The sequence below is a fragment of the Sorex fumeus genome, unplaced genomic scaffold (genome assembly GCF_029834395.1).
Source record: "Sorex fumeus unplaced genomic scaffold, SorFum_2.1 ptg000110l, whole genome shotgun sequence".
Lineage (NCBI taxonomy): Eukaryota > Metazoa > Chordata > Mammalia > Eulipotyphla > Soricidae > Sorex > Sorex fumeus.
The window spans coordinates 1,386,123-1,413,151 of NW_026606167.1; the positions used below are offsets into that span (position 1 = coordinate 1,386,123).

A 27,029-nucleotide genomic window follows, 5' to 3' on the forward strand; every position below is an offset into this window, starting at 1 on the left:
CCCGGCCCTCAGACTCGCCCGTCCCGCTTCCCTCGGCCCTCAGACTCGCCCGTCCCGGTGCGCCCCCGCCCTCTGACTCGCACGACCCGCCCACAGCCCCTCACCTCAGCCCCGCCGCGCCGCTCCGCCCAGCGCCCAGACCCGAGGTCAGCGGCCGCGGGCACTTCCGCTTCCGGAGGCGCGGCCGGACTGCGCGCGCGCACACAGCTTGCTCCGCGGGTGCTCGCCGGAAGCTACGTCACGACGGGGCGTGTCCGGCGGGCGATAGCAGGTGGGCGTGTCTCCCCGGATGACGTCAGAGCACACGTTCCCTGGCACAGGGTGACGCCAGGCGGTCCGCTCCGGGAGAGCTCGGCCGTGAGCGGTGCTAATCCCCGCCGGCAGGAGCTCCCAGCAGAGTGCGTACAGGTGAGCGCGCACGCAGGCACAAGCTGTGGCCCGGCCTGTGGCAGCAGCCCAGCTGCGGAGTGTCCGAACCCGCACCGGAAAGCCCGCGGGAAGGGCAGGCGGGCCAGGGTGGCAGGTAGCAGCAGTCCCCAAGAAGAGGTGGAAATGACCCTGGCAGGACGAGCTGGTCACAGGGAGATCTGGAGTGGGAACATGCTCAGTACCAGGCTCAGATACCTGCTCTGCTGAGGAATTCCTGGACCAAGCAGGAAAGAACAGCAGCCCTCTGCAACATTGGACTGTTCAGCTGGGCCCCAAGCCCCAGTACCTCCCACGGCAACCTACGGGACAGATTGCACCCTGGGTGACTTGATCCCTCAGAGGTAGGCAGGAGGAACTACTTATCAGAACTGGACACAGGGCTCATGGGCAGGGACGCTGACCCCTCCTGGTGTTCCCTCCCCCAGTCACAGTCCAGATGTCCTGCTGTATGCATTAAGCTACATATTTCAAATGCAGTAGAGCTACTTCATTTCAATCAAGTAGCCTTTCCAACACTAAAATGAGCAGTAAGATGCCTTTTATTCAACATTTGTATTGCGATTTTAATACAAACCACAGTGGAAACATTTGAGAGCTCTAAGGCACTGAATCATCAGTAGAAAGGGTTGCATTATACAATATCCACTTTAAAATTTAACAGCTTAGTCCAGGGAACCGGCAGCTGCTTCCTTCCAGCAGAAGCTTCAGAAACATGAACTCCTGCTTCTCTTCCCCAGCACAGTCTCACGGCATGTTTGCGTCACATGTTTTTTTTAGCTATAGAGGCAGAAGCTACATACAGAAAAACACCCTGGGGTTTGTCCGGATAATGCACATGGAGGCAAAATTAGCCCATCTCCCTCCGCCTCTTCTCACACAGTGGCAAGGCTGAGTGTGAAATTGGGGTGCTGATGTGGGAAAGGACACACCTCCAGCCCACGTGTGGGAGACTCGAGGGCATGGCACTGTTGTCTGGCTGTAATTTTTACCCTAGATACATGAGGCTGTTGCCCAGCAGGTGCAGCCAGTGCTGAGTACCTGGTGGGGCCAAGGCCCTCAAGGCAGGGGGTACAATGCTCATGGGGCTCATCCCTGCTGCCCTGGCTCAGGTGGGGATCTACTAGTCTCTGGCCCCTAGTGTCCACAGCTGTGTGGTGAAGCGGAGGAGACAAGGGCATCTGCATGGGGGGACCCAAAGCTGGTGGAGCAGAGGTCACATGGTCTGAACACTAGAGAAGAAGGTTCTGGAATTCCACCTTTGTCCTGAGAAGAATGAGTGCTTTGGAGTTGCAGAGGGCAGAGCACACAGAGCATGATGAGGCTGGATCAGGGAAAGACCAGGGCAGGGATAGGCTGGGGTAGATGGAGGTCAGGACAGGCAGAGGCTGGGACAGGTGGTGGCCAGGACATGTGGAGGCGGGGACAGATGGAGACAAGGCAGGGGGAGGCCAAGACAGGTGGAGGCTGGGACAAGAGAGGCTGGAATGGGGTGGGGTGCTGGGAGAGGCCTGGGCAGGGGGAGACCAGGGCAGGGGGAAGCTGGGGCAGGAAGAGGTCAGGGCAGGTGAAGGCTGGGACAGGTGAAGGCTGGGGCAGGGGGGAACCAAGGCAGGGGGAGGTTGGGGAAGGGGGAGGCTAGGGCAGATGGCCCAGGCAGGAGGAGACTGAAGCAGATGGCAGTCTGAGCAGAGAAGGCCAAAGGCCGGGACATGGAGAGGCTGGGACACATGAAGGCTGGGGAAATGGAAACCCCGGCAGGGAGGAGCAGGACAAGGAGAATCCAGGACAGGGAGTGTTCACTGAGACAGAGTTGGGACAGAGTTGGGACAGAGGCAGGCTGGACTAAGGGAAGGCTAGCACAGGGGGAGGCTGAAACAAAGAGAAGCCAGGACAGAGGGAGTCTGGGACAGGTGGAGGCCAGGGCAGGGGGAGGCTTGGGCAGAGGTAGGCCAAGGTATGGGAGGCTGGGAGAAGTGAAGGTCAGGTTGCTGTTCTTTTGCCACTCTAGTAGGGGATGGGAACATTCAGGGATACAACCTGCAGAAGGTGAGCAGAGCAGAGACGGGGCTTAGATAGGACCTTGGGCTCGGGAGAGTTGATATCTCCCCAGGGGACCACAGTCCGTGTCCCCTCCATGGGCTGCCATGGTGACCCAGAAGAGCTGCTCCTGCCCAGCTCCAGGTCTGAGCAAGTGAAAGTTGAACCAAGGGAACAGCACTGATCACAGCACTCCCCGCTGCAGAAGCCAGGCCCACCCTGCTGAGGCTCCCAAGGATCTGCAGTGACCCATGCCCACCCAAGATGCCTCAGCTGGGAGGGCATCCCCACCACCCCAAGCCCAGGCTGGGCCCAGGCCTGTCCCTTTAGCCTCCTGTCTCCTTCCCCACACTGCTTCCTCTGCCCCAGGCCTGATTACTCCTGAGACAAACTGGCCACACGTGGACAGTATGTCTCCCTGTCCCTCTCTCCTGGCCCTGCTCCTCCTCTCTTCTCCAGCTCCAGATTTATAGGCCACAGGAGGCCACGCCCACCCAGAGCCCTCAGAAAACACCACAGAATCTTCAGGAAGGAGTTCAGTGTGCCCTGAGCCAGGCTCTGCTGTGTTGGCCAGGTGTCTGCCTAGTGTGGACATTCTTGGGGGTCCCAGGGTGAGTCTGCTCTGAGTCCCTCAGGCGGTCACTGGCAGCTTCACCCTCCTCCTCCCACTAGCTGGTCCATGTCACGGCCCCCTTGCAGAGAGAAAGTTCTGGGGAGCAGCCCTCAGAGCTGCACATGGAGAATGGCACCTAGGCACACCCACGTGGCTGCAGGCCCTGGGGCCTCCGAGCCACTTGCTGGCGGTGGCAGGAACTCCTTAGGGCAGAAACATGCACCCTGAGACTCTGGGCGGTCGCAGTGTCGCCAAGGCACTCCTGGGGACCCCCTCAGTGCACCCACTCTGGCTGTGAGCAGCCCAGCCCTGCGGGTCCAGGGGCTCCAGCTTGACTACAGGGGCAGCCCCGGGAGCTCTGCAGATGCAGTCAGGGCCAGGGGGACGAGAGCCTTGAACACAGGGCTGGGGGGTTCCATGTACATGCTCCAGGCAGGGGCAATGGGCGGGGACAGCTGGGCCGGGGGGGCTTCCCAGAGTGTGCCGGCAGCCAGGCTCTACTTTCAAGGGCACCCCAGCTGGGAAAGTGACCAGTGGCCCCCCAACTAGATGGCTGCCTCCCAGCCAACCCTGGCTTGGGGGCCCTGAGGAGCTGCTGGCCGTGCCCTCAGCAGCTGTATCCCTCTCCCGCTTGACAGACAGGGATAGTGCCAGGTTGCAGGGGGGCCGGGGGGGTCCTGGCACGGCCCTCACCTTGGTGTCCCTTGAGGGGTAGCCCCCTGCTGGGAGTCGCTGCTGCCCTGGGGGCGGGAACCCGTTCTCTACACCCACTGGGGAGAAGGTGCAGCCAGGCTGTGGCCGGCCCTGGCCCAGGCCCCCGTCCCGCTCAGCTCTGTTCGAACGTCCCACAGAGGCACCTGAACCTGAGGGCTGGCCCAGGGGGTGTGATCTGGGTGGACTCCTGAAAGTGGGGGTTCTGTGGTCGTGGGCGGTGCCTGGGACCCCAGCATAGGGCAGGCAGGGACCACGGGGCACCCCTTGTGTGGAGAAGGGGGCGGCTCTTTCTGGCTCCTGCTTCAGTCTCCCTGGAGTCCAGTCTAGGAGCCTGCCTGGTCCCAGCACTTGGCAGCAGCCGTCGTCCCCAGGGGCCTCCCTGCGCATCCGCGCTCTCGAGCTGGCAGGCCCTGTCCTGCAGGCAAAAGGCTTGTCAGGACGGCCGTGTAGCCCAGCATAGTGGCTGTGACGTGTCACTGCAGCTTCCAGGCTGGGACCACCACAAAGCCTGCCCTGCCCACCCCCGGGAGAGGGACGAAGTTCTGGCAGCTCTTTCTGTGACAGCCTTGCCGCAGGCTGTATGCTTGGGCGGAACACGGTGTTTGGGGGTCTCCCAAGGTGGGACCCTGCAGCCACCCCCAGGCCTGCATGTCCTCCAATCCGGAGCACAATCCTGGACCCATGAGCCTCTAACTCAGAAGCTGAGGGGCTGTGAGCAACCTTAAGCTGCCACAGTTAAGGCACCACTTACCCCGCGACACCCTCTGGGCCAGTGACGAGGCTAGGGCCTCCCCTGAGGCACAGGCAGGGGGTCCTGGCCGGAACCCGGGCCCAGCGTCCAATGTCCATCTGTAGTCCGAACACAGACATACCATTCTCTCCATCGCTCCTTCCTGCAGGGATACGGAGAAGGACAGCTAGTCCTAGGAGTAGCTCCAGGCCCATGGTTGTATTGTACCCCACCAGCCTGCCTGCTGGGCACCCCAGATCCTGACCCAACAACCCCAGATAGTCCTGTCCATGCCCACCAGGGAGCTACTAGAACAAATGTCCCCATATATGAGACCAGAGAAGCCATTGGTACCTGCCAGGGCACCAGGTTCTCTGCGCACCGTGGACTCACAGAGGTTTGTGGAGGTTCTTGACCTGCAGGGAGAACCAGAACCATGTCACATCACATCACAGGCATCAGCTCATGCTGATGCAGGGCATGTTTGCAAGGGGTGTGTGTGTAGGTGCTGGAGCCACACGGGTGCACTCAGGGACCAGGTGTGGTACTGAGGATCAAACCAGGGTTGGCCATGCGCAAGGCAAGCTCCTTGTCTCTGTCCTATCTCACAGATGTAGGATGAACAAACCCGAGAGGCAGGGCTGGACCCTGAGCAGGGTGAGGAGACACCGCGTCCTACACCATACTGAGTAGAGGTTGGACTTTTCTGGGGTCTAGGGAGTCCCTTGCAGGCCATGAAGGACTGTGTGTGCTGGAGAGCACAGACACATCTGCAGAGACAGGAATGAAATACTGCTCCCTCTAGTACTGCTGCTCTGGAAACACTGGCAAGGGAGGCAGCCAGCATTGGGCAGCACATACGCACTCACCTCACATACCAGACATGGCACGTGCTCACCTCACTCAACACATGTGACACACACTCACGTATCATGTGTGACACGTGCTCATCTCATACCACAGTGACAGACTCACCTCACATGTGGCACATGCTCACATACCATGTGTGACACCTAACCTCATATAACACACGTGATACCTCACACAAGCACGACACATTATCACTTAACACATCACACGACACACGCTCACACACATGTGACACCTGCTCACACACCAGATGTGACATACCACATGTGTGACACATACCTCACAATACATGTGTGTGCCTGTGTGCACGGGTACAACAAACATGTGAATTCTCTTTCCTGCATACACACAGACTGCAGCCTGAGCAAGACACTGACACACATGTGCATGCTCAAGCATGAATATGCACACACACAGGTGTGCATGCTCGTGATATGCACTTGCCCACAACACATGCACATCACACATATGCACATTCACACATATCACCCATTCCTAAGGCAGAGATTGTGTGCTTGCCTTGCACATAACTGATGGGGTGTGACCCCATACTGCATAGCCCCCATATCTTAGAGCTTACCTTAAGCCCTTAAAAAGACGATCACTCTTAGTAGATGCTATTTTCATCATTTTCCAAAATAAATAAAATGAGACTGAAAAGTGTTGAATGGAAAACCTGAGGCTCCTGGGTGCTAACGTGAAGTCTAAGCCCATCAACAGGCCCAGTTGAGCTTCCATTCAGGCTTTATTCTCCTTTCCAATATGGCCACACCAGGCCAGGGAGCTCAGAGAAAGACGGTTTCAGAGACAGCAGCAGGGAGAGAGAGCAGTGGTGGCTTCTGGGTGGCTCAGCCCAATCCTTGACCTCTCTCAGACAAGGGACCGTGATGCAGTTTTTTGGGCAGCGTCCAAACTGACCTCACATCATAGCTCTGAATATTCCCTAGCCAGTGTACACCTGTCCCCCAAGTTCCCCGACCTGCTCCACCTGCAAAGTGCCTGCACTTCCACATATGAGCAGTAGGGGGCAGAGCTGCACCAGGGAAGCCCCGTAAGGCCCGCAATGCTGACAGTGCCGATGTCAGTATTAGGGTGCAGGCCCATACTCTATGCTTGGGTCTGGGCAGACAGTGTGCTTGCCTTGCATAAGCCAACCAGTGTAACTCCTCACCGAATGGCCCCTTTAAGGGTCTAGGAATGTTTCTAACACTCCAACACTCACCTTGGCTGGGCCACTGTCCCCGTGGCGCCTCCCTCTGTGCATGTGGGAGCTGCAGCACTGGCTCTCTGGGGCCAGGGCAGCCCCAGCTATGATGATAGTGAAAAAGGTGTGTGTTTGTGGGGAGGGGGGTCTGGGTCAGGTTGGAGAGCATCAGTAGGGGGTCCTCAGTAGTGGTCCTGAATGAATCTCAGAGCCCAAGGGTCCTGGGTTTTTTTTTTTTTTTTTTGCCATAACCTTCACCTGGACGTCAGCAGATGTGGCTGAGCACCACTCACAGAACTGGGAATTGTGAGCAAGTATAGATGACATCCCACTGCCACTCATGAGACCATGAGGCCCTGGTTAACATAGCAGTGGCAGAGAGAGAGAGAGAGAGAGAGAGAGCAGAGCACAGGCAGACCCAGGTAAGGAGGGCCCAAGTGAGCACAGGTAAGGTGGAGCTGGGTGGGTGAGAACGGGTAATGTGGGCACAGGTGAGCACAGATAAGGAAGGCCCAGGTAGGTACAGATAAGGAGGGCCCAGGTGGGCACACATAAGGAAGTCCAGGTGGGCACATGTAAGAGGGCCCAGGTAAACACAGGTAAGGAGGGTCCAGGTGAGCACACATAAGGAGGGCACAGATGAGCACAGGTAAGGAGGAACCAGATGAGCACAGGTACTGTGGACTCAGGTGAGCACAGGAAAGGAAGGCCCAGGTAGTTACAGGTAAGGAGGGCCCAGATGGGCACAGGTAAGGAGTGTCCAAGTAAGCACAATTTAAGGAGAGTCCAAGTGAGCACAGGGGCTCAGGGAGGAGGGGCGTGTGGGAGTGGTTGCTGTGGACCAGCGTCCAACACTCACATGTAGACAAGAACCCCCAGGCTGTACCCACTGGGATCCCATCCTACTGCAGAGGTTTGGGGAAATTTCTGGTAGATAAGGGGGACTGTGAGGGTAACAGGGCCCAACTTTGCCTACAGCAGGAAGCCCAGAGTTTCCAGAAGGCTTTGAAGAGTGTCCAGGCACAGTGTGGGAGTGGGGAGTGAGGTGGGGGTGAGGGGTTTGCCCTGTTGGGCTGGGAGGGGCACCCTGGCTGACTTGGGGGAGACCAGGCTGCTCTGGTGTCAGCCACCCAGGAGCTGGGCTCTGCTCTGCATGGCCAGCTCCTCTAGCCTGGTGGGAACTGGGGGCAGAACCAAATGGGGCTGTGCTCACCTTGTGTCCAGCGCAGCTGTGGGGTCTGCCCGGGGTTTGGCCCGCAGGAAGGCTCCCTTTGCCTTCATTTCAGCCCCAGGAGGCAGAAGAAGGGGCGCTACAAGGCAGAACAGTGACAGCTGCGGGGGCAGAGCTGTCCCTGATGGGGCCTTTCGCTTCTGTCCGAACAGGAACCTCAGCTTCCCTTGAAACTGCATCGTCTGGTGTTAAAGGACAGAAAGAGATGTGTTGATGCGCACTTGCCACCCATCTAAGACCCTGGGGTCCTTGGGGACAAATATAGACAAAGGCTTCTTCCAAGAGATGAGATATGAGCCCATGCCCACCACCTTCCTGGGACACAGAGCTTCACTTCCCTGGTTTCCCAGGGGTGTTCTTGCTCTGTGTAGATGCCTGATTCCACTGAACGGTGGGAGAAAATCCTCTGTGAGGGCTTCCCAGGACCCTACTCCCATTCTGAGTGGCTGTTCTCGCCCATGTTGACCAAAACCTTTTGTTTCTGTAGAGCCCATGGTGGAGTTTCACAGTTTCTGGGGTCCAGGGAGGTGGCTCCGGTGGCAGATTTCTTTTCTGGCAGACCCCCAGCATTGCCAAAAGTGGCCCTCATGGCCCCTGAACACCACTGGAAGTGGCCTCTATAAAATTTTTAAATGATAGCTTTAAGTGGGGGAAAGCTGTTCTGCGGTTGGAATAACTATCCAGTGCCTTTGAGGGTTTTCTTGTCCTAGTGGAAGGACCCTACTCTGTCCCCACACTTTTGAGCCTGCCTCAATCCACCATCTGCCATCTATCATGGCATCATGAATCCATCCATCATGCATCATCCAACCATTCATTATTTTCCATCCATCCATTTGTAATCCATCATTCATCCATCCATCATCAGTCATCCTCTATTTATTATCCATCACCAACAGCCTGGGCTGGAGCGATAGCATAGCGGGTAGGGTGTTTGCCTTGCACGCAGCCAACATGGCCGACCCGAGTTCGATTCCTCCGCCCCTTTCGGAGAGTCCGGCAAGCTACCGAGAGTATTCGATATGCCAGACACAGTAACAACAAAGTCTCCAATGGAGACGTTACTGGGCCCGCTTGAGCAAATCGATGATCAACGGGAGGGCCTTTACCTTTACCTTTACCACCAACAGCCTATCTGTTCATCTGTCCATCATCCACCATGTACCCATCCATCATCAGTCACCTATCATTCATCTATCCAATTACCCACTGTACATCATTCACCATCTGTCCATTTATCCTCAATCCACCATCCATCCATCCATCATCCATTGCATTTCCCACCACCTATTCATCTGCGCAACCATCCATCATTCAAATGGCCTTGTTTTCTGTCCACCTTCACCCTCAGACACATCCTAAGCCCTTACTGAACACCATCAACCAGCTTCATGCTTGAGGTTCTAGCAAACAGCAACACTGGGGTTTTGTTCCTCCCAGGACCCACAATCTGGAAGGGAGACGGGCACTCCTTAGATCTCACGGTGGAGGTGAAGAAGACCTCCAGGACCCATAGTAGAGGAGGATCTGGGGAGGAGCTGCTTGCCCTCAGCGAGGCAAAAGCCAGAGGCCCGCCTAGCAGGTCCTGGGGTCTGGGGAACAGGGCGCCAAGGATCTGCCCATGGATATGGCCCTGGGCATTCTTGAGAGAGCAGGGACTCAGGGGAGACTTGAAGACCAAGCCAGAAGAAAGGGTGCAGGCTGCGACTCTGGTCCTGTGGGCAGCAGGAGTAGGACTGTACTCTTTGCTATGTTTGAGAAGGCCTACTTCCTCTTTCCTCAGCTCTGTCAGTGAGGAAAGCATCAAACAGCAGAGGAAACACTCCTCATGCATTGGCGAAAGAAGAGGTTTGAACCAGAGGTGAGCAGGGTGGTTGCTGCCAGGCCCCAGTGACTCTTCCTCACAGCAACACACTTGAGGGTGCTGGGACTCACCTTCATGGGCCCTTCAGGGAACCCACGTTCCTAACTGAATAAGAGACACATGTACATTGCTGAACTAGGACCCTGCCTTTCCTGCGAATCACACAGCAGTCTGCAGAAGGCTCACGTCCACTCTTGCACACTGACCCTCACACTGCACAGTTGCAAATACCCAGGTAGCATCACCTCCAGCTCTAACCTCCCTGTGTGTCCTGCTGCCCAGCAGATGCAGCCCAGCAGTGCTGGCCACTCACCAGGAAGCCAGAGGTGCTATCCAGCAGGCAGCGCACGCGGCAGACGAAGCAGCGGGTCAGGAAGGCTGAGTACTCAGAGGGTGAGCCTGGGGCCCCTTCCTGGGCCCTGAGTAGCCTGCCCAGCACCGCAGTGTCCTCTTCTGCCATCCAGGGGCAGAGACCAGGGAGAAACGATAAACATAGGTGAACTCACATCATGCCTGTAACAGTAGGTGAGTGACAGGGAGCACACACAGAAAATACAATACACACCTCACAGACAGAATACGCATACCTCACAAGATACACATGCTTCACACATACAGAATACACACACCTCACAACAGGATACACATGCGTCACACACAGAATACACATACCTCACACAAGAGAATATACATTCTTCACACATAAAAAAATACACACACCTTACACATACAAAATACACACACCTCAAAGATACAATACACGTGCCTCACACATACAGAATACATACACCTTACACATACAAAATACACACACCTTGCACACAGAGAATATACTCACCTCACACATACAAAATACACACATCTCAAAGGTACAATACACATGCCTCACATATAGAATACATGTGCCTCAAAAACAAACTATACATGCCTCACACTACAGAATACACACACCTCACAGACAGAATATACACAGAATGCACACACTTCACACATCCAGAATACAAATACCTCAGAGTACACACTCCACACTGAACATAGAATACACAAGCCTTACTTACACAGAATATATATGCTTCACCATAAAGAATACACACACCTCACAGACCATACACGCCTCACACACATAGAATATACATGCCTCACACACAAAATATGGACACCAAAGACATATAGAGTATACGTGCCTTACACAGAATACATATGCCTCACACATAGAATACATATACTTCGGACATATGGAACACACATGCCTTACACAATAGAATACACTGCCTCAGACATCCACATGCCTCAGACTTCCACATGCCTCATATATACAGAATACACACACTTCACACACAAAATACACATGCCTCACACACACTTTCCTTTCTGGACATGCCTTAGGTATATGGAAAGCACGTGCATCACAGAATGCACACACATGCCTCATATGCAGACAATGCACATAATTCATGCATATGGAACATATGGAACATACACGCCCCACCCAGTATACATATGCTACTCCCCACCGACACAAACTGCCTCCCAGAACACACATGCTCCCCCACAGTATACATATGCCACTCTCCACAGACCACCAACTGCCCCCAGAACACACATGCTTCCTCCACATGGAAAAACAGAAAACATAGCCCTCACACACCTGACATGCATACAGAACATACATAACACCCCACATGAAACACACATGGTACCCACACATATACCACACCACAAAGAACTGCATACTGCCCCCCACAGAATGTGTATCCCTCCCTGTGCAGTCCTCCATGTCCCTGCAGAGCACCTCTCTGAAGGGACCAGCTGGGGGCTCCCTTTAGGCCTTCAGGAAGGTGGTTCAGAGTGAGTGTGGACGGATCCCAACCCATCTCAGCTTGTGCACAGGACAGATACCTGCAAGGGCATTTGAGGACTCTTTCTGAGCTATTTCAGATACATGGAATGAGAACAAAGAAATTCCTGGAAGTCAGGGACCAAGAAGGGACCCTGAAAGCTGGCAGCTTCCTGGCAATGGGCACCCACCTGGCTGAGCAGGATGGGCTGCCAGACAGGGGCCACAGCCAACGGCTCTAGGCAGGGGCCCCAGAGAGGGTGGGATGGCTCTGTCTGCAGCAGTGCTGAGCCAGGGCTGCTTTCTCCAGAGGCAGCTGCAACCTGTGCACCCACCTGACTCTGAGGGCAAGGCCTGCCCACAGCCTAGCTGTGGGGGTGCCATAGCCCAGTGCAGCTGCCGGCAGAAGTCCCGGCGGTCGTCCACATGGATGTAATCATAGATGTTCTGGTGCATCACATCTGTCTGAAACATGCAGGAGATCCCCAAACACATCATCAGAGTTAAGTCACACAGGGAAGGCAGGTACCAGGGACATCACCTGCCATGAGCACAGAGCTGAGCAAATGATATATCAGTCCCCACTGAGCCTCAGGCTATGCTCCTGGAGCAAAGTGGAGGCTCTCAGGCCAGGAGACACATGCCCACAGCAGGACTGTGGCCAGGCTGTGCGTTTGTGGTGCCACAGCTGGGCCTGGTGTGTGACCTAACAGTGCCTCTTGGTCAAGTGTCCCTGGAAGAGTACCCCCAGGGAAGCAGGAACTGGTCAGTGGCCCCCAGAGATGACCTCATCCTTCCTGTATCTCCAGACCTGTCACCTCCTTTTTCCATGAGACCACCACCACACCCTCTAGTACACAGTGCTCTCTAGACTTTGATCCTCTGGCCCACCAGACTCTCTAACAAGGGCCGATCCTTGCAGGCAGGGGACCATTGGGGAATTGGGGTTGGTAGAACATGGGGAAGGTCACTCCTCGGGACACACAGCTTGATGGTTCTCTGAATATCACCCACCATCCAGATCGAGAGCCAGAATCCCAGAGCAGAGAAGCACCCGTCACTCTCCCCTAGGAGCAGTTCCATACAGACCCATCCTCACAACTGAGGGTGCCACAGGTCCTGTTATGCCCAGCATCTGCAGGTGACAGCCCTCTCACTCTCACACTGTATGCATATCACACGACGGACAGTCCCTCAGCCTCCTGGAAAACACTCCCAGCAGGGGTCCAGGGCATGGACTAGAGGTGAATGCATGTCCTGTGCCCCAGTGAGAGTGCATGCATATCCGATCTTGCCGACGGGTGTCTTTCCCACACATGTTCACCAAGCTGCCTGACAGGCACCGCTGCAGACAGTTCCACTCCCTTCATGAACTCAGCTTCGAGAGATTGTTCAGTCTTCCCTCCTTGAGTGGACTCTGTCCTAGGTCCTTTGGACCCTGACTGTGAACTTCCACAAATACCAGTCAGCCACCTGCTATTTACTGTATATGGTGGGGACAATGGAAATTCCTTCTCTCCCACGAGGATCCAATTTTCCAGTAAGACCACCAGCCCCCCCACCCCCCGCACAGTGCCTCTTTGCTGTGTCCCCTACTTGTTTGCACTAGTCTGCTTGACACTATACTTATGTCTCAGAGGTCTCTGTGTGATATCTCTGTAATATCTACTGTCTCAACTACTAGATTTACAGCAAGTACTGCTCTTGAATCAAAAGTTCCCTATAACTCTCACCCTGCTCCTTTTCCCTCCCAGGACAGTTCCGGCCATCCTGTCCATTCCAGGAAAGCTAAACCAGATTCCCTGTGAATTTTCACTGGCAAGCCCCAGAGCTTCATATCCCACAAGAGGAGAAGCCACAGGACATTTACTCCACACATACAGTGACTGAAGGGGTGTCTATAGGCAGTCATGTGGCACAACCAGGACCACATAGAGTCACTGGGCACGACCAAGAGTGTGATCGATTTTAACAGGGATGTAAAGGTAAAGGTAAAGGTAAAGGCCCTCCCGTTGATCATCGATTTGCTCGAGCGGGCCCAGTAACGTCTCCATTGGAGACTTTGTTGTTACTGTGTCTGGCATATCGAATACTCTCGGTAGCTTGCCGGGCTCTCCAAGAGGGGCAGAGGAATCGAACTCGGGTCGGCCATGTTGGCCGCTTGTAAGGCGAACGCCCTACCGCTGTGCTATCGCTCCAGGGATGTAGATATTCACTAATGGAAGAAACAAAATTTAGAAACATCATATTTGGGCTAGTGTGTCTGACAGTCCTTAGACTCAGTCTTCCGGAGTCTGATTACTACAAAGTGATGTCAGGACAAACTACTGGGGGAGATGCAAAGAAAGGAGAGAAAATGAATTAGTAAATATCATAAAACAAGTTTGGTTCAAATGAGAACCCATTATCTTAGCTAGACATGAAGCAAAGTGAAAACCGTGGGGGAAATCTCAAAGGAAATATGGTCACAGAGCAGAATAACTGCAGTGAGGACTCTGACGGGGGAACATCAGGGAGCAGAATAAAAGTAATGTGGACTCTAACATTGTGGAGAAGAAAGTAAAAGAAGAGAGGTCTCTAATAGGAAACATTATCATGGAAAAGAGTAATAGCAGGGAGGACTCAGGAAGTGTTATCAGGGAGCAGAAGAACAGTAGTAAGGAATCAAAGAAGACATCATCAAGGGAAGAGTAACAGCTGTGAGGAAAATTCTTCATGGAGCAGATAACACCAGCTAGGACTCTGATGAGAAACACTAGGGAGCATACAAAAAGAGGTGAGGACTCCGATAGGGATGTCATCCCTAAGTAGAGTAACAGCAGTGAGGTTCTGTCAGAAAATAAGACTGGAATAGCACTGTGGACTCTGAGAGGAAAAAATCATAAGGGTACGGGGTAAGGGCAATAACAGGACTGAGGATAAACATCAAGAAGCAAGAGTGAGGGGCTGGAGCAATAGCATAGCGGGTAGGGCATTTGCCTTGCACGTGGCCGATCCGGGTTCGATTTCCAGCATCCCGTAAGGTCCCCTGAGCACCGCCAGGGATGATTCCTGAGTGCAGAACCAGGAGTAATCCCTGTGCATCACCAGGTGTGACCGAAAGAGAAAAAAAAAGAAGCAGAGTGAATGCAGTGAGGATTTTTGTAGAAAATTTTATCACGGAGCAGAGTAAAAGCGGTAGATTGATAGGAAATGTCACAGGACATAGAAAGTGCAATGTGCACTCTAACAAGAAATGTCATAAGGAAGTATAATAGAAACAGTGAAAACATTGACAGAAAACACATTCAAGGAGCATAGCAGTGATAGTGAAGACTCTGATAGGAAATGCCCTCAGGAGCAGAGAATAGCAACAAGAGGACTCTGAAAAGAAAGCTGTTAAAAAATAGAGTGATAGTGAGGATTCTGAAGGAAACATAGTCAGGGAATAGACAAAATGCAGTGAAGAATGTTATAGGAAATATTATGCAAGTGAGTAAAAGCAGTGGGGACACTGACAGGAACTATCAGGAATCACAATAACAGCTGAGAGGATAATCACAAGAATCTTTATTATCCAGAAGAATAGTAGCTAAGAAGACTTTGAAGGAAACATTAAGGAACAGAGCAATAGTAGTGAGGAATCTGACAGAATCCTGGTAGGAAGCATCATCAGGGAACAGAGTAAAGACAATGAGGACTCTAACAGGAAAGTTGTAAAAGAGCAGAGTAATATCGGTCGGGACTGTGATGATAAATATTATGAGGAAGTATAGGAAAAGAAGCAGAAATTCTAACAGCAAACATCATCAAGGAATAAAGTAACAGCAGTGAGAACGCTGATAGAAAATATCACCAGCGAGCAAACTATAGGAAACGTCAGGGATCAGATGAAGCTAGAGAGGTAATGACAAGAATGTCATCAGGGAACAGAGTAAAAGCTTGGAGGAATAAGATAACAAAAGCTGTCACTGGGGGTGGAGAGATAGTACAGCATATAAGGAACTTGTCTTGTACATGACCAACCCAGGTTCGATCCCTGGCATCCCATATAGGCCCCCAAGCACCTTGAGGAGTAGTTCCTGAGTACAGTGTGAGGGGAAACCCCCAAGCATCGCCGGATATATGGTCCAAAAAATAAAACAAAACAAAACAAAAAACTCTCACATAGCAGAGTAGATGATAAATGTCATTATGAAGCAGTGAATAAGCAAAAAGGATTCTAACAGTCAGTGTTGTGATAGAACAGTGTCATAGCAGTGAGGAATCTGAGAGGAAATGTGATCAGAGTAAAAGCAGTGAGATTTATGAAGTAGTCAAGAAGTGGAGTAACTCTAACAAAATGGGAACTCTAACAAGAACCATCATCAGGAAGCAGAGGGAAATAAATGAGGATTCTGACAGAAAATGTCATCAAAGAGCAGAGTAGTACCAATGAGGGCTCTGACAGGAAACTTCATCACAAAGCAGGGTAGAATCAGTGTGGACACATATGGAAATGTCATGAGAGAGCAGAGTAACAACTGTAAAAACTCTGACAGAAAACCTCATCCTGGAGCAGAGCAACTTCTGTGAGAACTCAGAATATTCACAGAGAGCAAGAAAAAATAAAGTGTAGACTCTAACATGTAATGTCATCAGGGACAACATAACAGCAGTTGGTAACTTCATAAGAAACATTATCTGGAAGCAGAGTAACAGAAGTGATGATTGTCAGGAAACATCAGTAAGCAACAGAATAGCAGTAGTGAGAACTCTGGATACATCATCATGGAGCAGAGTAACAGCAATAAGCACTCTTCCAGGAAATGTAGTCTGGGCAGTAGTGACGACTTTGACAAAATGTTTCTTCAGGAAAGTGAGTATGCTTATAGGAAACTATCACAGAACAGAGTAAAACAGTGAGGACACTGATGGAAATGTCATTGTGGAGCAGAGTAACAACTTTAAGTACTCTGATGGAAAACCTTGCCATGGAGCAGAGCAACTGCAGTGAGGATTCAGTAAGAAGGGAGAAGGAGAAAAGGGAGAAGAAGAAAAGCATGGAGGACTCTGACAGGTAATGCCACCAATGCGAGCAAGAGCACACTAGTGAGATTCTGAAGAAAAACGTGGTAATGGGGGCTAGAGAGTATAGCAGTTACTATCTTGCCCATGGTCCATACGGGTTCAATCCCAGGCACCTCATATGATCCCATGAGCACTGCAAGGAGTGATCCCTGAGTGAAATCCAGGAGTAAGGCCTGAGCATGCCAGGTATGCTCCCCACCCCCCCGCCCCCAGAGTCATTAAGCTCTGAGGACACTGACAGATTTGTGGTTTCAGAGCAAAGTAACAACACTGTGGACTTGAAAAAATTGAAGCATAACAAAAGCAATGAATGTTCTGACAGCAAATATCATTAGGGAGCAAAGTACCAGCTGTAATGATTGACAGGAAGTAATGTCAGGAAACAAAACCAAAAAAGTGAGAATTTTGACAGAAACTTCTTCAGTGAACAGAATAACAGCAGTCAAGACACTGATGGGAAATACTATCAAGCAGTAGAATTATCAGTAGTGAGGGCTCTGACAGCAAACATTGTCAAATAACATAACTACATCAAGGAAAACTCTGACAGGATACTCATCATGAAGCAGAGTAACAGCAGTGATTCTGACAGGAAATGTGGTTAGGAAGCAGATTAAAGTAAGTGAGGAGACTTCCAGAGAAACTTCAGGCAGTAGAGAGAAGTGAGGTCTATAACAAAAATGTCATTGGGAAGCAAGGTGAAATAAGTACTGATTCTGACAGAAAATGTCATCACAAAGGGTAGTAAACTATAGTGAGGACTCTGACAGGAAACATCATAAGGTAGCAGAGAGAAAAAATAGAGAGAACTCTGATAAGAAACACACTGAAAGCAGAGCAACGATTGTGAGGACTTGGACAGGAAATGCCAGTGAACAGAGTAGTAGCAGTGAGTTGTCTAACAGGAATCATGTCATGAAACAAGAGTAACAGCAGTAAGGACCCTATCAGGAAATGTTGTCTAGGAGCAGAGTAAGCACAGTGAAGGTGTGACAGGAAATGTGATCAGAGAACAGAGTAATAGCTCAGGAGTATGTCAGGAAAGCCATCAAGGAGCATTGTTACAGCAGTAAAGACTAAAAACAAACAAACAAACAAAAAAAAACCCCAAAAACCCAACATCATCATGGAGCAGAGTAACATCAGTCAGGATTCTGACAGGAAATTTCTTCAGGGAGCAGAATAACAGCAATGAAGATTCTAATAGGTGCCTCACAGAGCAGAGCAGAGCATTTTGGATCTAATATAGATACTTCTGCAGTGGTCACTGATCTTAACACTGAGTGTACTTATACTCCCATCTTCCTTCAAACTATAACACCATCACCCTGGACTCCTTGTCGGATCCTCACATCTTTCTCCTCTGGAGACAGCTGAGAAACTGGACAACTAACAGTACTGTCAGTACACAAAACTGCATCAAAGTTAAGTCACCTGTCATTGTGCCAGACTGAAGAGTCCAACCATTGTGCTCAGGAGGGTTGGAAATGGTTTATTCCCAGCTTTCTGTCAGATACTTTGCACAAGATGATCACAATATAGCTCAAGGCTTTTAAAAAACATTTTCATGAAATTCCTTGCATAAACTAGAGGCACTGCCTGATTTAATGACATTTGGAAACAATTTCCTTATAATAAAAGGCAAACTTTTTATATTTCTAAAGCTTAAGGGGAAATAATCAAGCTCCAAGAAAGCAAGCCAGCTGATTAGCTAGTTCAGAACCAGACATAGGCAGCAGCTGGGAGGGGCAAAGCTGCCTGCATACCAGGAGCCAACCTTGTGCTGAGTGTTATAGCCTGGTGAAAGGCAAGAGATTCTGGGGGCCTGGAGACAAGACAATTTGAAGGGGTTGAGAGTACAGAGAGCAGGCTCAACCACATTGGTTTGGTTTTCTGGGCAAAATCCTTCACATGAGTCCTTCATGAAGCTGGCTGACTCTATGTCCAGCTATCTTGAGACTATTTGGAGAGAGATGCTGTATGGGAAGGTCCCAGGGCTCCAGAGTTGGGTGATATCAGGATAAGGAACTATTTCTCTCATCCAGGTCTTCCTGAGATTAGCTCTCCGATCCAGTACTGGGGATGAGCTCATGTCAGATGATGTTGAGAACCACAGAAGGCCCCTGGTGGAGGAGGCCATCATGAGGCCTCTTGATTTTCCCCAGCACTCTGCACATCCAGGACCATGTTGTTAGTGGGTGGTTTCCTGTTGACCACCTCTAGCCTGGGCATGAGGCTGCCTATTGCCAATGAAAGGATCTCACAGATGCATGCCTGCTGGAGTTCCCCCCCTCTGGCCTGTGGGCCATTGCTCACAGTGTAGCATATCTGAGTGGCCTTTCACCACTGGTCTGTATCACAGTGAAGAACTTACATTCAGTTCACCTCAAGTATTCGTTAAAAAATGCTCATGTCACAGCATGTCTCAGGGTCCTGCTGACACTGGCATCTGCTTCATCTGCTTTGCAAATGCTTTCTGTTCTGCCTCACATGGCCTTCACACTCTGGAGAGGCATCTCCCTGCAGTTCTTGAGGTTCACGATTGAGTTCTCCTCAGATAAGATTTGGGGGCCTTGTAGAAGTGGGATTGCCAGTTCTTAGCTCTCTGAGGAGGGCTCTTCCTTCCTCCCTACACTGGCCCTCATGGGAAAGCTCTCCACTCTTCCTCCCTCAGGCCTTTATCCAGTGGATTCTTAGCTTCCTCTTTCCCATGTTTGGGCTCAAGAATGGTTATCCAGGGTATTTCCACAACCCTGGGTACACAGGGTTTAAGACACAAATGGGTCTATAGATCTGGTGGTGTAGGTTCCCTGGGCTCTTCTGGGTGTCAAGGACCACATACACACATGCTCAATGTACAGGATCCAGTCATCACAGGCATAGGTCACCCTGGACACCATCATGTGACTGAGTCCTAGATATCCTGGTCTGACCACAAAGTCCCAAGTCAGATGAGCCTCAGCTGTGCAGGAAGGCTGCACTCCCACAGTGGCAGACAAATCATGCTTACCTGGTGGAAACCCAGATAGTCCACAATTGTTGCTGATGCATAGAATATCATGCCTTCTGCACTCACAACCAGAGCGAAGCCATCCAGCGACTAGAAGGAACCAAATATGGAGTTAGTACCTAGACATACTGCCAGGACCACCAAATGAGGGGTGTGTGTTCTGCTTCTGGGCCATCTGTGGTCTTTATCTCAGGCAGATTCATACTCACTTTTATTCCCCAGTCCTAGGCATGGGGAAGGCAGGAGTTGTTAGGGTCATAAACCTCGAGGTTAGGTCCTTAACTTCTAAAACAATCATGGCGGGCTGTGACTGCAGAGCCTTTACCTCCCCACCATACCCTCTTCTGTGCTGTCTTGGTCCTCTTATGAGTTTTATCACAGAAAGATGTTGAACTCCACCTAGGGCTATTTCTGGATCTACTGATCAGTGATGGGGTCTCTTTAGTCTATTCTGTCAATCACAACAGGAAGTTTTTATACATGAGTCTATCCTGGCTGAGGGGAAAATTGCTCTACAAGAGACTCGCAAAGCCCAGACATGTGATGGCGGTTTCTGAAGGAGAGAGGGAGATGCACATAGACAGGACCACATCCTGCATCCCCTGTCACCAGGGAAGCACAGATAAGCTTGCTGAGACACCATCTCAGACAGTGAGCAAGAGAGGTCTTACCCACAGGAAGGGGAAGCGTTACAGTCTCTGCACAACTGTTACTTTGCAGGCTGCTGTGCTGTGGTCTTACCCCTTGACTGGGGCACCAACTATTTGGTTGGGAGAGAAGCAGAGCCATCTAGATATCCAGATGATGTTCCGGGGTATCTGAAAGCCTCAGAGAATCAACTAAGATAACCAACAGGAATCAGGCAGGACACTGGACAAATCCTCCACATGGAGGTCCAACGATCTTTACACAGGAAAAAATGTGGTCAGACTGATGACACAGATAAAACCCCCTTTATTGACACACTGAGAAGCAAAGATAACTGGAATATGCAGGAAATCCCTGGAGAACAAGGTCTTATGGACAGTGGGAAGAGCATGTTTTTAGCCTGGACATGAAGGTCTCCTCAGCCTCAGGGATACTCCACGGCACACATAGCCTTATGGTCCTGTACAGTTCCACCTTGTGGGCCTACAAGCCACAGAAATACCAACAATCACAAATACACTGGGTTGGGACAGCTAAGAGGGAGGATTCTTCCTTGACCCGGATGAGAACAAAACTTTCAGCCTGTGGAGTTGAAAGCCAGATGCTCCCAGATATGGTTTAGTTCATGTCCTCAATGAGAGGTGCTCAGCCCCAGATACTGGAGTTTGGCTCTGTGCTTCTGGGACCTGGGCTTCTGCCTTTACTCAGAACTGCCTGAGTTGGCATAGGTGGAAGTCCCTAGAACTCTTCTGTGTGCTCCCTGACCTCCCACATTCAGCAGGGGGGGGAGGGGGGAGAGGAAAGGGTGTGGTGCAGCTCTAATTGCCCACTGCCTGCAACCAAAGACCCTGCTGGCATGGCTTGGTGGATGCTCTGCCCCACCCCACCAGTCTCCTGTGCCACTCAAGTGCTCCTCACCAGAACCCTGGAGTTTGGTCTGCTTAAACTGGACCTGTTTGAGGCTTCTGATGTGTGCCTAGCCCAGTCATCACTCAGTGGGACAGAGGGAAAGCGTTCTTGAGCCACTGCATGGGAGGGTGGTGAGCTCGAGTGAGGCTGGAAGAACAGACCTTAACATTGACTCAATGCCTTGTGCACCTACCACAAGTATTACCTTGCCAGGGCCCAGTCAGGCGGGGGCAACTGGGTCCACATGGAGTCCTGCAGACAAATGGTCAGTTGAATACCTGCTGTTACACCAAATGACTGAGAAGAGGAAGTTGCTCCCTCAGGCTAGGGGATAGTTCCCCACTCCCTGCCAAGGGAAAATCCAGCCCTGTAGACCCCAGGGGGGATGCTGGATCCCAAACAGGCATCCTCACTCAGTGGGCTGTCACACACTCTGATGTCCTCTAATAATAGTTCAAAGACCAAGGAAATGTTCAAGGCTTGAGTGTATTAAATGCCTTCTTAAAAAAGATTTTATGAGATTAGTCAGAACTCAAAACAACCTCAATTTTAACTCACAAGGCAGAAATTTAAAAAAGAGGACCATAAAGCTGTTTGCTGAGTCATATGGATTCAATATTGGATGACTTTCTGGTCCAGAATCTTCATGCCAAATCCTTTTTGCACATGTGGGACCATCTTCCAAATATGCATCAAGGACGCTTGTTTGTTTTCTCTCCCTCTTTTTAATTCTACAAGAGTTTCATGGAAAATGAGATCACTTTTCCAATTGGAAAAAGAATTTGGCCCCAAGCTTACGGCTGCACTTCTTTAAGAAAAAGTTCACATCCGCTCAATTAGGGCAAGTCACGAATCATGCACCTGCGTCCGAGTGGAGGCAGGGGCACTGCCCCCAGGCACAGCCACAGAGCAGGCACGAGGAAGCGTGTCCCGTCAGAAAGCCCTTTAAATAGTTTCCTCTCCTCCAGGTCCATGGCAGAAAGAAAACCCACAAGTGCTTCAAAGATCCTGCCGTCAAGGTCATGGCAGAGGAAGAAGAGGGAGAAGGGAACAATTGTGAACACGAACCCTTCATGGCTTCCCCTCAGAGTAAAGGGAAGTCAGAGGATGCCCTCCCCTGAGAACTGTTGCTATGGTCATGGAGCAACAACTCTAAGGCTAAGTGCAGCTAGTCACGCGAGGGGCATGGGGCGGTGTCAAGGCAGCTGGCCTGGCCCTGCTGGAACCAGATCACACGCGTGGGCCTCCCCAGGGGAGCTGTGTGTGTGCGTGCGAAGCAGAGCCTGCCCTGGGAGCAGAACTCATGGCTGTTTACACACCCTCAAAGCTCAGCCTTGAATTCCTGCCACAGAGTAGCAATGGCACTTGGGAGCAGTTCCTGAAACATGAGGTCAGCTGGGCATATGGGCCACAGGGATGGTCTCTGGTCCATGCTGCCCCATGAGCACATACACCTGCCCCTGGGGCTCCTGGACACTCACAGGCCCCTGATGCCTGGGGCTCCTGGTCATTCATGGGCCTCTTTTGCAGACAACCAACTTCACTGAAGGAAGACCCTGAGGAGTGGATGCTGAGAGCCGGGCCTCTTGATTGAAGCTCTCCCAGCCCCATGGCTTTGAGTCCAGCCCAGGGGCACATCCCTGGAGAATACTGCTGCCACAGAGACTCTTCAGCCAAGAGCTGCCACATGGAGAGAACTTGCAAGTTAATCAGCCTCTTTGGGCTTCAGTTTCCTCTGTGTCATGGGACACTGATGTGCCAGCACACAGGCAGCATAGGGCAACATTATCATTAGTGTATCCAAAAGACCTGGATCTGGATCATCTGATCCATGAGATATAGTGATGGGTCATCTGATCCATGAGATCAAGTGTATAGATCATCTGGTCCATGAGACCTGGATCTGGATTGTCTACATAGTGCTGGGTCATCTGGTCCATCGGATTTAGTATGTGGATCATCAGGTCCATATATGATCCATGAGATCTGGTGCTAGATAAATTGTTTTACACCAAGTTCTAGAATTACTCTCCAGAGAAATAACAGTGACACATTCATTAAAACCAAGACTTGCTTCTGAGAGCAAACACTTCAGTGTTACCTCTGATTCACAAAGCACCGTTGTGCTTTCACTTAAGTTGCCCTTGACAAATTGGAAAGGGAAGGACACGGGATGCCTGTCTGGAAGAAGAAGGCCCACTCTGCTGCGGACCCTGGTGGTTGGGGGCTACACACTCCAAAGATTCACAAATCTGATTGACTCTCTGGTATGTGTGTTACCCTACAGAAATGGGTCATTCCAGACCAGTTGGGTCCAGATCTGCCACTGGACAAGCTTCCAGACCTTCCCTCAGTGCATGGGCATCTTCATATGTGCCTGCATGTCCCCCATCCCTCTGCTGCGGAGCTGAAGGAAAGGGCTGTTCCAGACATTGGCTAACTTGGGGGAAGTCCCCATTGGCAGTAGTATTCACAGGGAAAAGCCAGAGAAGTCTGGTATCTGCTCCCTAGAGGAAATGTGTGGGAGCGGCGGTTGTGCTGAGGGGCATTATCAGCACCCACAGTTCCTGATGGAACAGGCTGGGTCATCCCACAGGTGTCCAGCACACCTGGAGAGGGGCAAGATCACATGAACTTAGGACAAAGCCTCCTGAAACCTGCTCCTTGCCTGGCAATTGCCTTGTAAGTGATAATAAGGCACATTCTCTGGCTCTGGAATAATGGGATGAGCACACACAGCACAGGGCTCTGAGAATAGCCAGTATGTCCCTTCCCCATACTGGGCTCACCTAGTCCATGCTGAGGTCACCTGATGACCCTCTTAGTGATCAAGAGCTCAGCATGGAAGGGTCTGAGCCCCAGAGTGTCCCAGTTAGGGAAGTCCTGATTTATCTTCATGGAGAACCCAGCATGTCCATCTCGGTGAGTCTGGACTGACAGTGCTGATGGCGGCTGATGGTAGACAGGTGGTATTTGGATGTTTGGGGCTAATAGTGGAACGTCAGGGATCTGTGGTGGACACTTGGGGCTAATGACAGACATTGGAGGTTAAAGATAACTGGTCAGGTCTGACATCACACAGTGCACTCAAATAGGTCTAGGCCTTTCCATGAGGACCAGACCAATACAACCTCCATTCACACTCTGCTGATCATTCACTAACATTTTGCTGAATTTACACTCCCTCTGCTGATCCTCCACTCACACTCTGATAAGACTCCACTCACACACTCTGCTGGTACTCCACTCACATGCTACAGAGCCCTGAAAGAAAAACGGCACCAAAGATGCTCAGGACAACAGACCTAGTTGTTACCACAGAGCTCCATGGTAATTTCTATGAACACAATATATGTTGTAGGAAACTATGGGCCAGGAGAAGCCAGAGTTGGAGCCACTCATTGGAGGTCACAGAAATGGGGGTGCAGGTGTGGGCATATCAAGGTGCCCTCTGGTAAATTAGCCTGGTTACCCCAGAACACTCAAGACACACGAGTCAAAAATCAGGACGTGATGGCTCTTCTTATGTCCGTCCATTGTCTCTCTTATGAGTGACCCAACAAGTCAGGCCTGAACCAAGAACTGAGGGCATATATGTTCTTTAGTGCCAGGCCCCTTTCCTGGGCCACAGACCCTACCCCTTTGCACTCCTGAACAGGACAGCCATGCTATATTTCCACAATGACAGCCCACCTGGGCCTGAACACTGGACACCAGACCGTTTTTCTTGCCAATTCACAGAAAGACCTGTGACCGCCTGAGTGAGCCAGGAGCTGCTCTGGGGCCTAAGCACATATACATTGACAGGAGCTCCCGCCACCTCCTGCCCGGCAACAGCCAGCAGCGAAGATGCATTCCTTGGCTCTGCCAGTAAGAAGAGGTGAACACAGCCTACAGTGGGACTAGACTCAGACACTCTTCCTGACACAGAACAGGGTGGCATGAGGAACCAGTGTGGGGAGGCCATGGGGTGCAGACCCTGCTCCCAGAGTCACTTGCCTGTCTCGTGGCACCCCTGAGCTCAGACGGAAGGGCACACTGATGCCTGAGAGCCACTGTGCCTGACTGGATCCCAAGGACACCCAGCCTGCACCCCTCTGACCATCCCACTTGCCTCGTCCTCCCTGGACTTCCCTGCTTGAGTCTGAGGGCTGTGGGTACAAAGCAGCAGTGGCTCACAGGGATGCTATGTTGATACTTCCCTGGTTGGGGTGGGGAGCCCCTGGCAGGCCTGTCCCTGGTCACCCACCTGGGGGCCAGGTTCCCTGTGGCCAGTTGAGACACAGCTGGTTCTATGGCCCTTGAATGTGTTGAGATAAGATCATTCCTGCCATTCCCAAGTCACTTCATTCCCAGGTCACCCCCACCACTTCCGGGTCACCTCCACCATTCCCAGGTCACCTCCCCATTTCCAGGTCACTTCATCATTCCCAGGTTACCTCACCATTCCCAGGTCACCTGCCATTTCCAAGTCAGCGCAAAGACAGCACAGGCAAGCTGTTGTCTGAGTCCATTGTCTGAGACCGCTTGTCCCCTTGAACTACAACAGTGGTCAGCAGCACTGGGACACTTGTCCTCAACAGGGACATTGTGGGGCCCTGCTACACACCAGAGACAATATGTGCCGATGCAGGTGTGCGGTGCAGAGGCTGTGTGTCCTGGGCCCTCCCAGTGCACCCTGGGTGGAGTGAAGAGCAGGGGCCCCTTCATGACTGGAGCCAGGAACAACTGCACCCCCATGAGAACTTCTCTGTTAGACCAGCAAGGAAGGCATGAGTGGGGGTCCTGCAAAGGAGATGACATATAACTTCTGTGTATGAACCAGCATGAGTCCCACTCACACTCCCCCATGTGTCTGTGTGAGGGTGCACTGTATGCAGTATGTGACATTACTCAGGGTGCACTGTGTATGCAGTATAAAAAGACCCTCCCGTTGATCATCGATTTGCTCGAGCGGGCCCAGTAACGTCTCCATTGGAGACTTTGTTGTTACTGTGTCTGGCATATCGAATACTCTCGGTAGCTTGCTGGGCTCTCCGAGAGGGGCGGAGGAATCGAACTCGGGTCGGCCATGTTGGCTGCGTGCAAGGCAGACGCCCTACCCGCTGTGCTATCGCTCCAGCCCTGGAGCGATACTGTGTATGCAGTATGTGAGTCGTTATATGTGGGCACATTATGTATGTGCATGTGTGTACACCATGTTTGTACAGGTACATGTCATGTGAAAACCTATGTTTGTTTATGCTGTGTGGGTGTGGCTATTGTGTGTATACTGAATATGTACACATGTTTATGTGTATGTGAGCATGTATATGTGTTTATTATGCATGCATACATGTGCACACATGTACATGCACATATAACGAGTAGTGTGTACATATGTGTATTGTATGTACATGCCCATGTGTACATTGTATATGTTTCTGTGTGCCTGTGTGCATGTATATGTATATCTGTATAACTGTGCATGTATATATGTGTGGCCATGTTTGTGTGTATGCATCTGTGTATGTTCATGTCGGTATGTGCACAAGTATATATGTGTGCATGTCTGTATGTTTCATATCTTTGTATCTGTGTGCATGCATATATATGTGTAAGTCTGTGCATGTGCATATGTGTGGCTGTGTATGTGTGTATCTGTGTATGTCTGTATAGTCTGTATGCACATGTGTACTTGTGTATGTATGCATACCTATGTGTATAAGTACTTGTGTAGGTGTTTCTGTGCTTGCGTCTGTGTATGTCTCTGTGTTCATGTGTAACTATCTCTGTCTTTGCGCGCATGTTTATATGTATTGCTGCACATGTCTGCATATGCATGTCTGTGTGTGCATGTGTATCTTCTTGTCTGTGCATATGTGTATCTCTGTGTCTGTGTGCA

The 27,029-nt window shown here is 51.3% G+C and overlaps 1 protein-coding gene across 1 annotated transcript in view; it reads right to left on the minus strand.

Annotated features, from left to right (window-relative positions):
* Positions 1–147: 147 nt before the first annotated feature.
* AHRR (aryl hydrocarbon receptor repressor) overlaps positions 148–27,029 on the minus strand; it is a 47,900-nt gene continuing 21,018 nt past the window's right edge. The window contains exons 4-13 of the mRNA XM_056135092.1: positions 19,589–19,678; positions 11,865–11,994; positions 10,006–10,142; positions 7,811–8,010; positions 4,878–4,939; positions 4,545–4,686; positions 4,015–4,208; positions 3,773–3,849; positions 716–728; positions 148–311 (exon numbers count right to left, since the gene is read on the minus strand). Of these exons, the coding sequence (XP_055991067.1) occupies positions 148–311; positions 716–728; positions 3,773–3,849; positions 4,015–4,208; positions 4,545–4,686; positions 4,878–4,939; positions 7,811–8,010; positions 10,006–10,142; positions 11,865–11,994; positions 19,589–19,678 (1,209 nt within the window). The remainder of the gene's footprint in view (positions 312–715; positions 729–3,772; positions 3,850–4,014; positions 4,209–4,544; positions 4,687–4,877; positions 4,940–7,810; positions 8,011–10,005; positions 10,143–11,864; positions 11,995–19,588; positions 19,679–27,029) is intronic.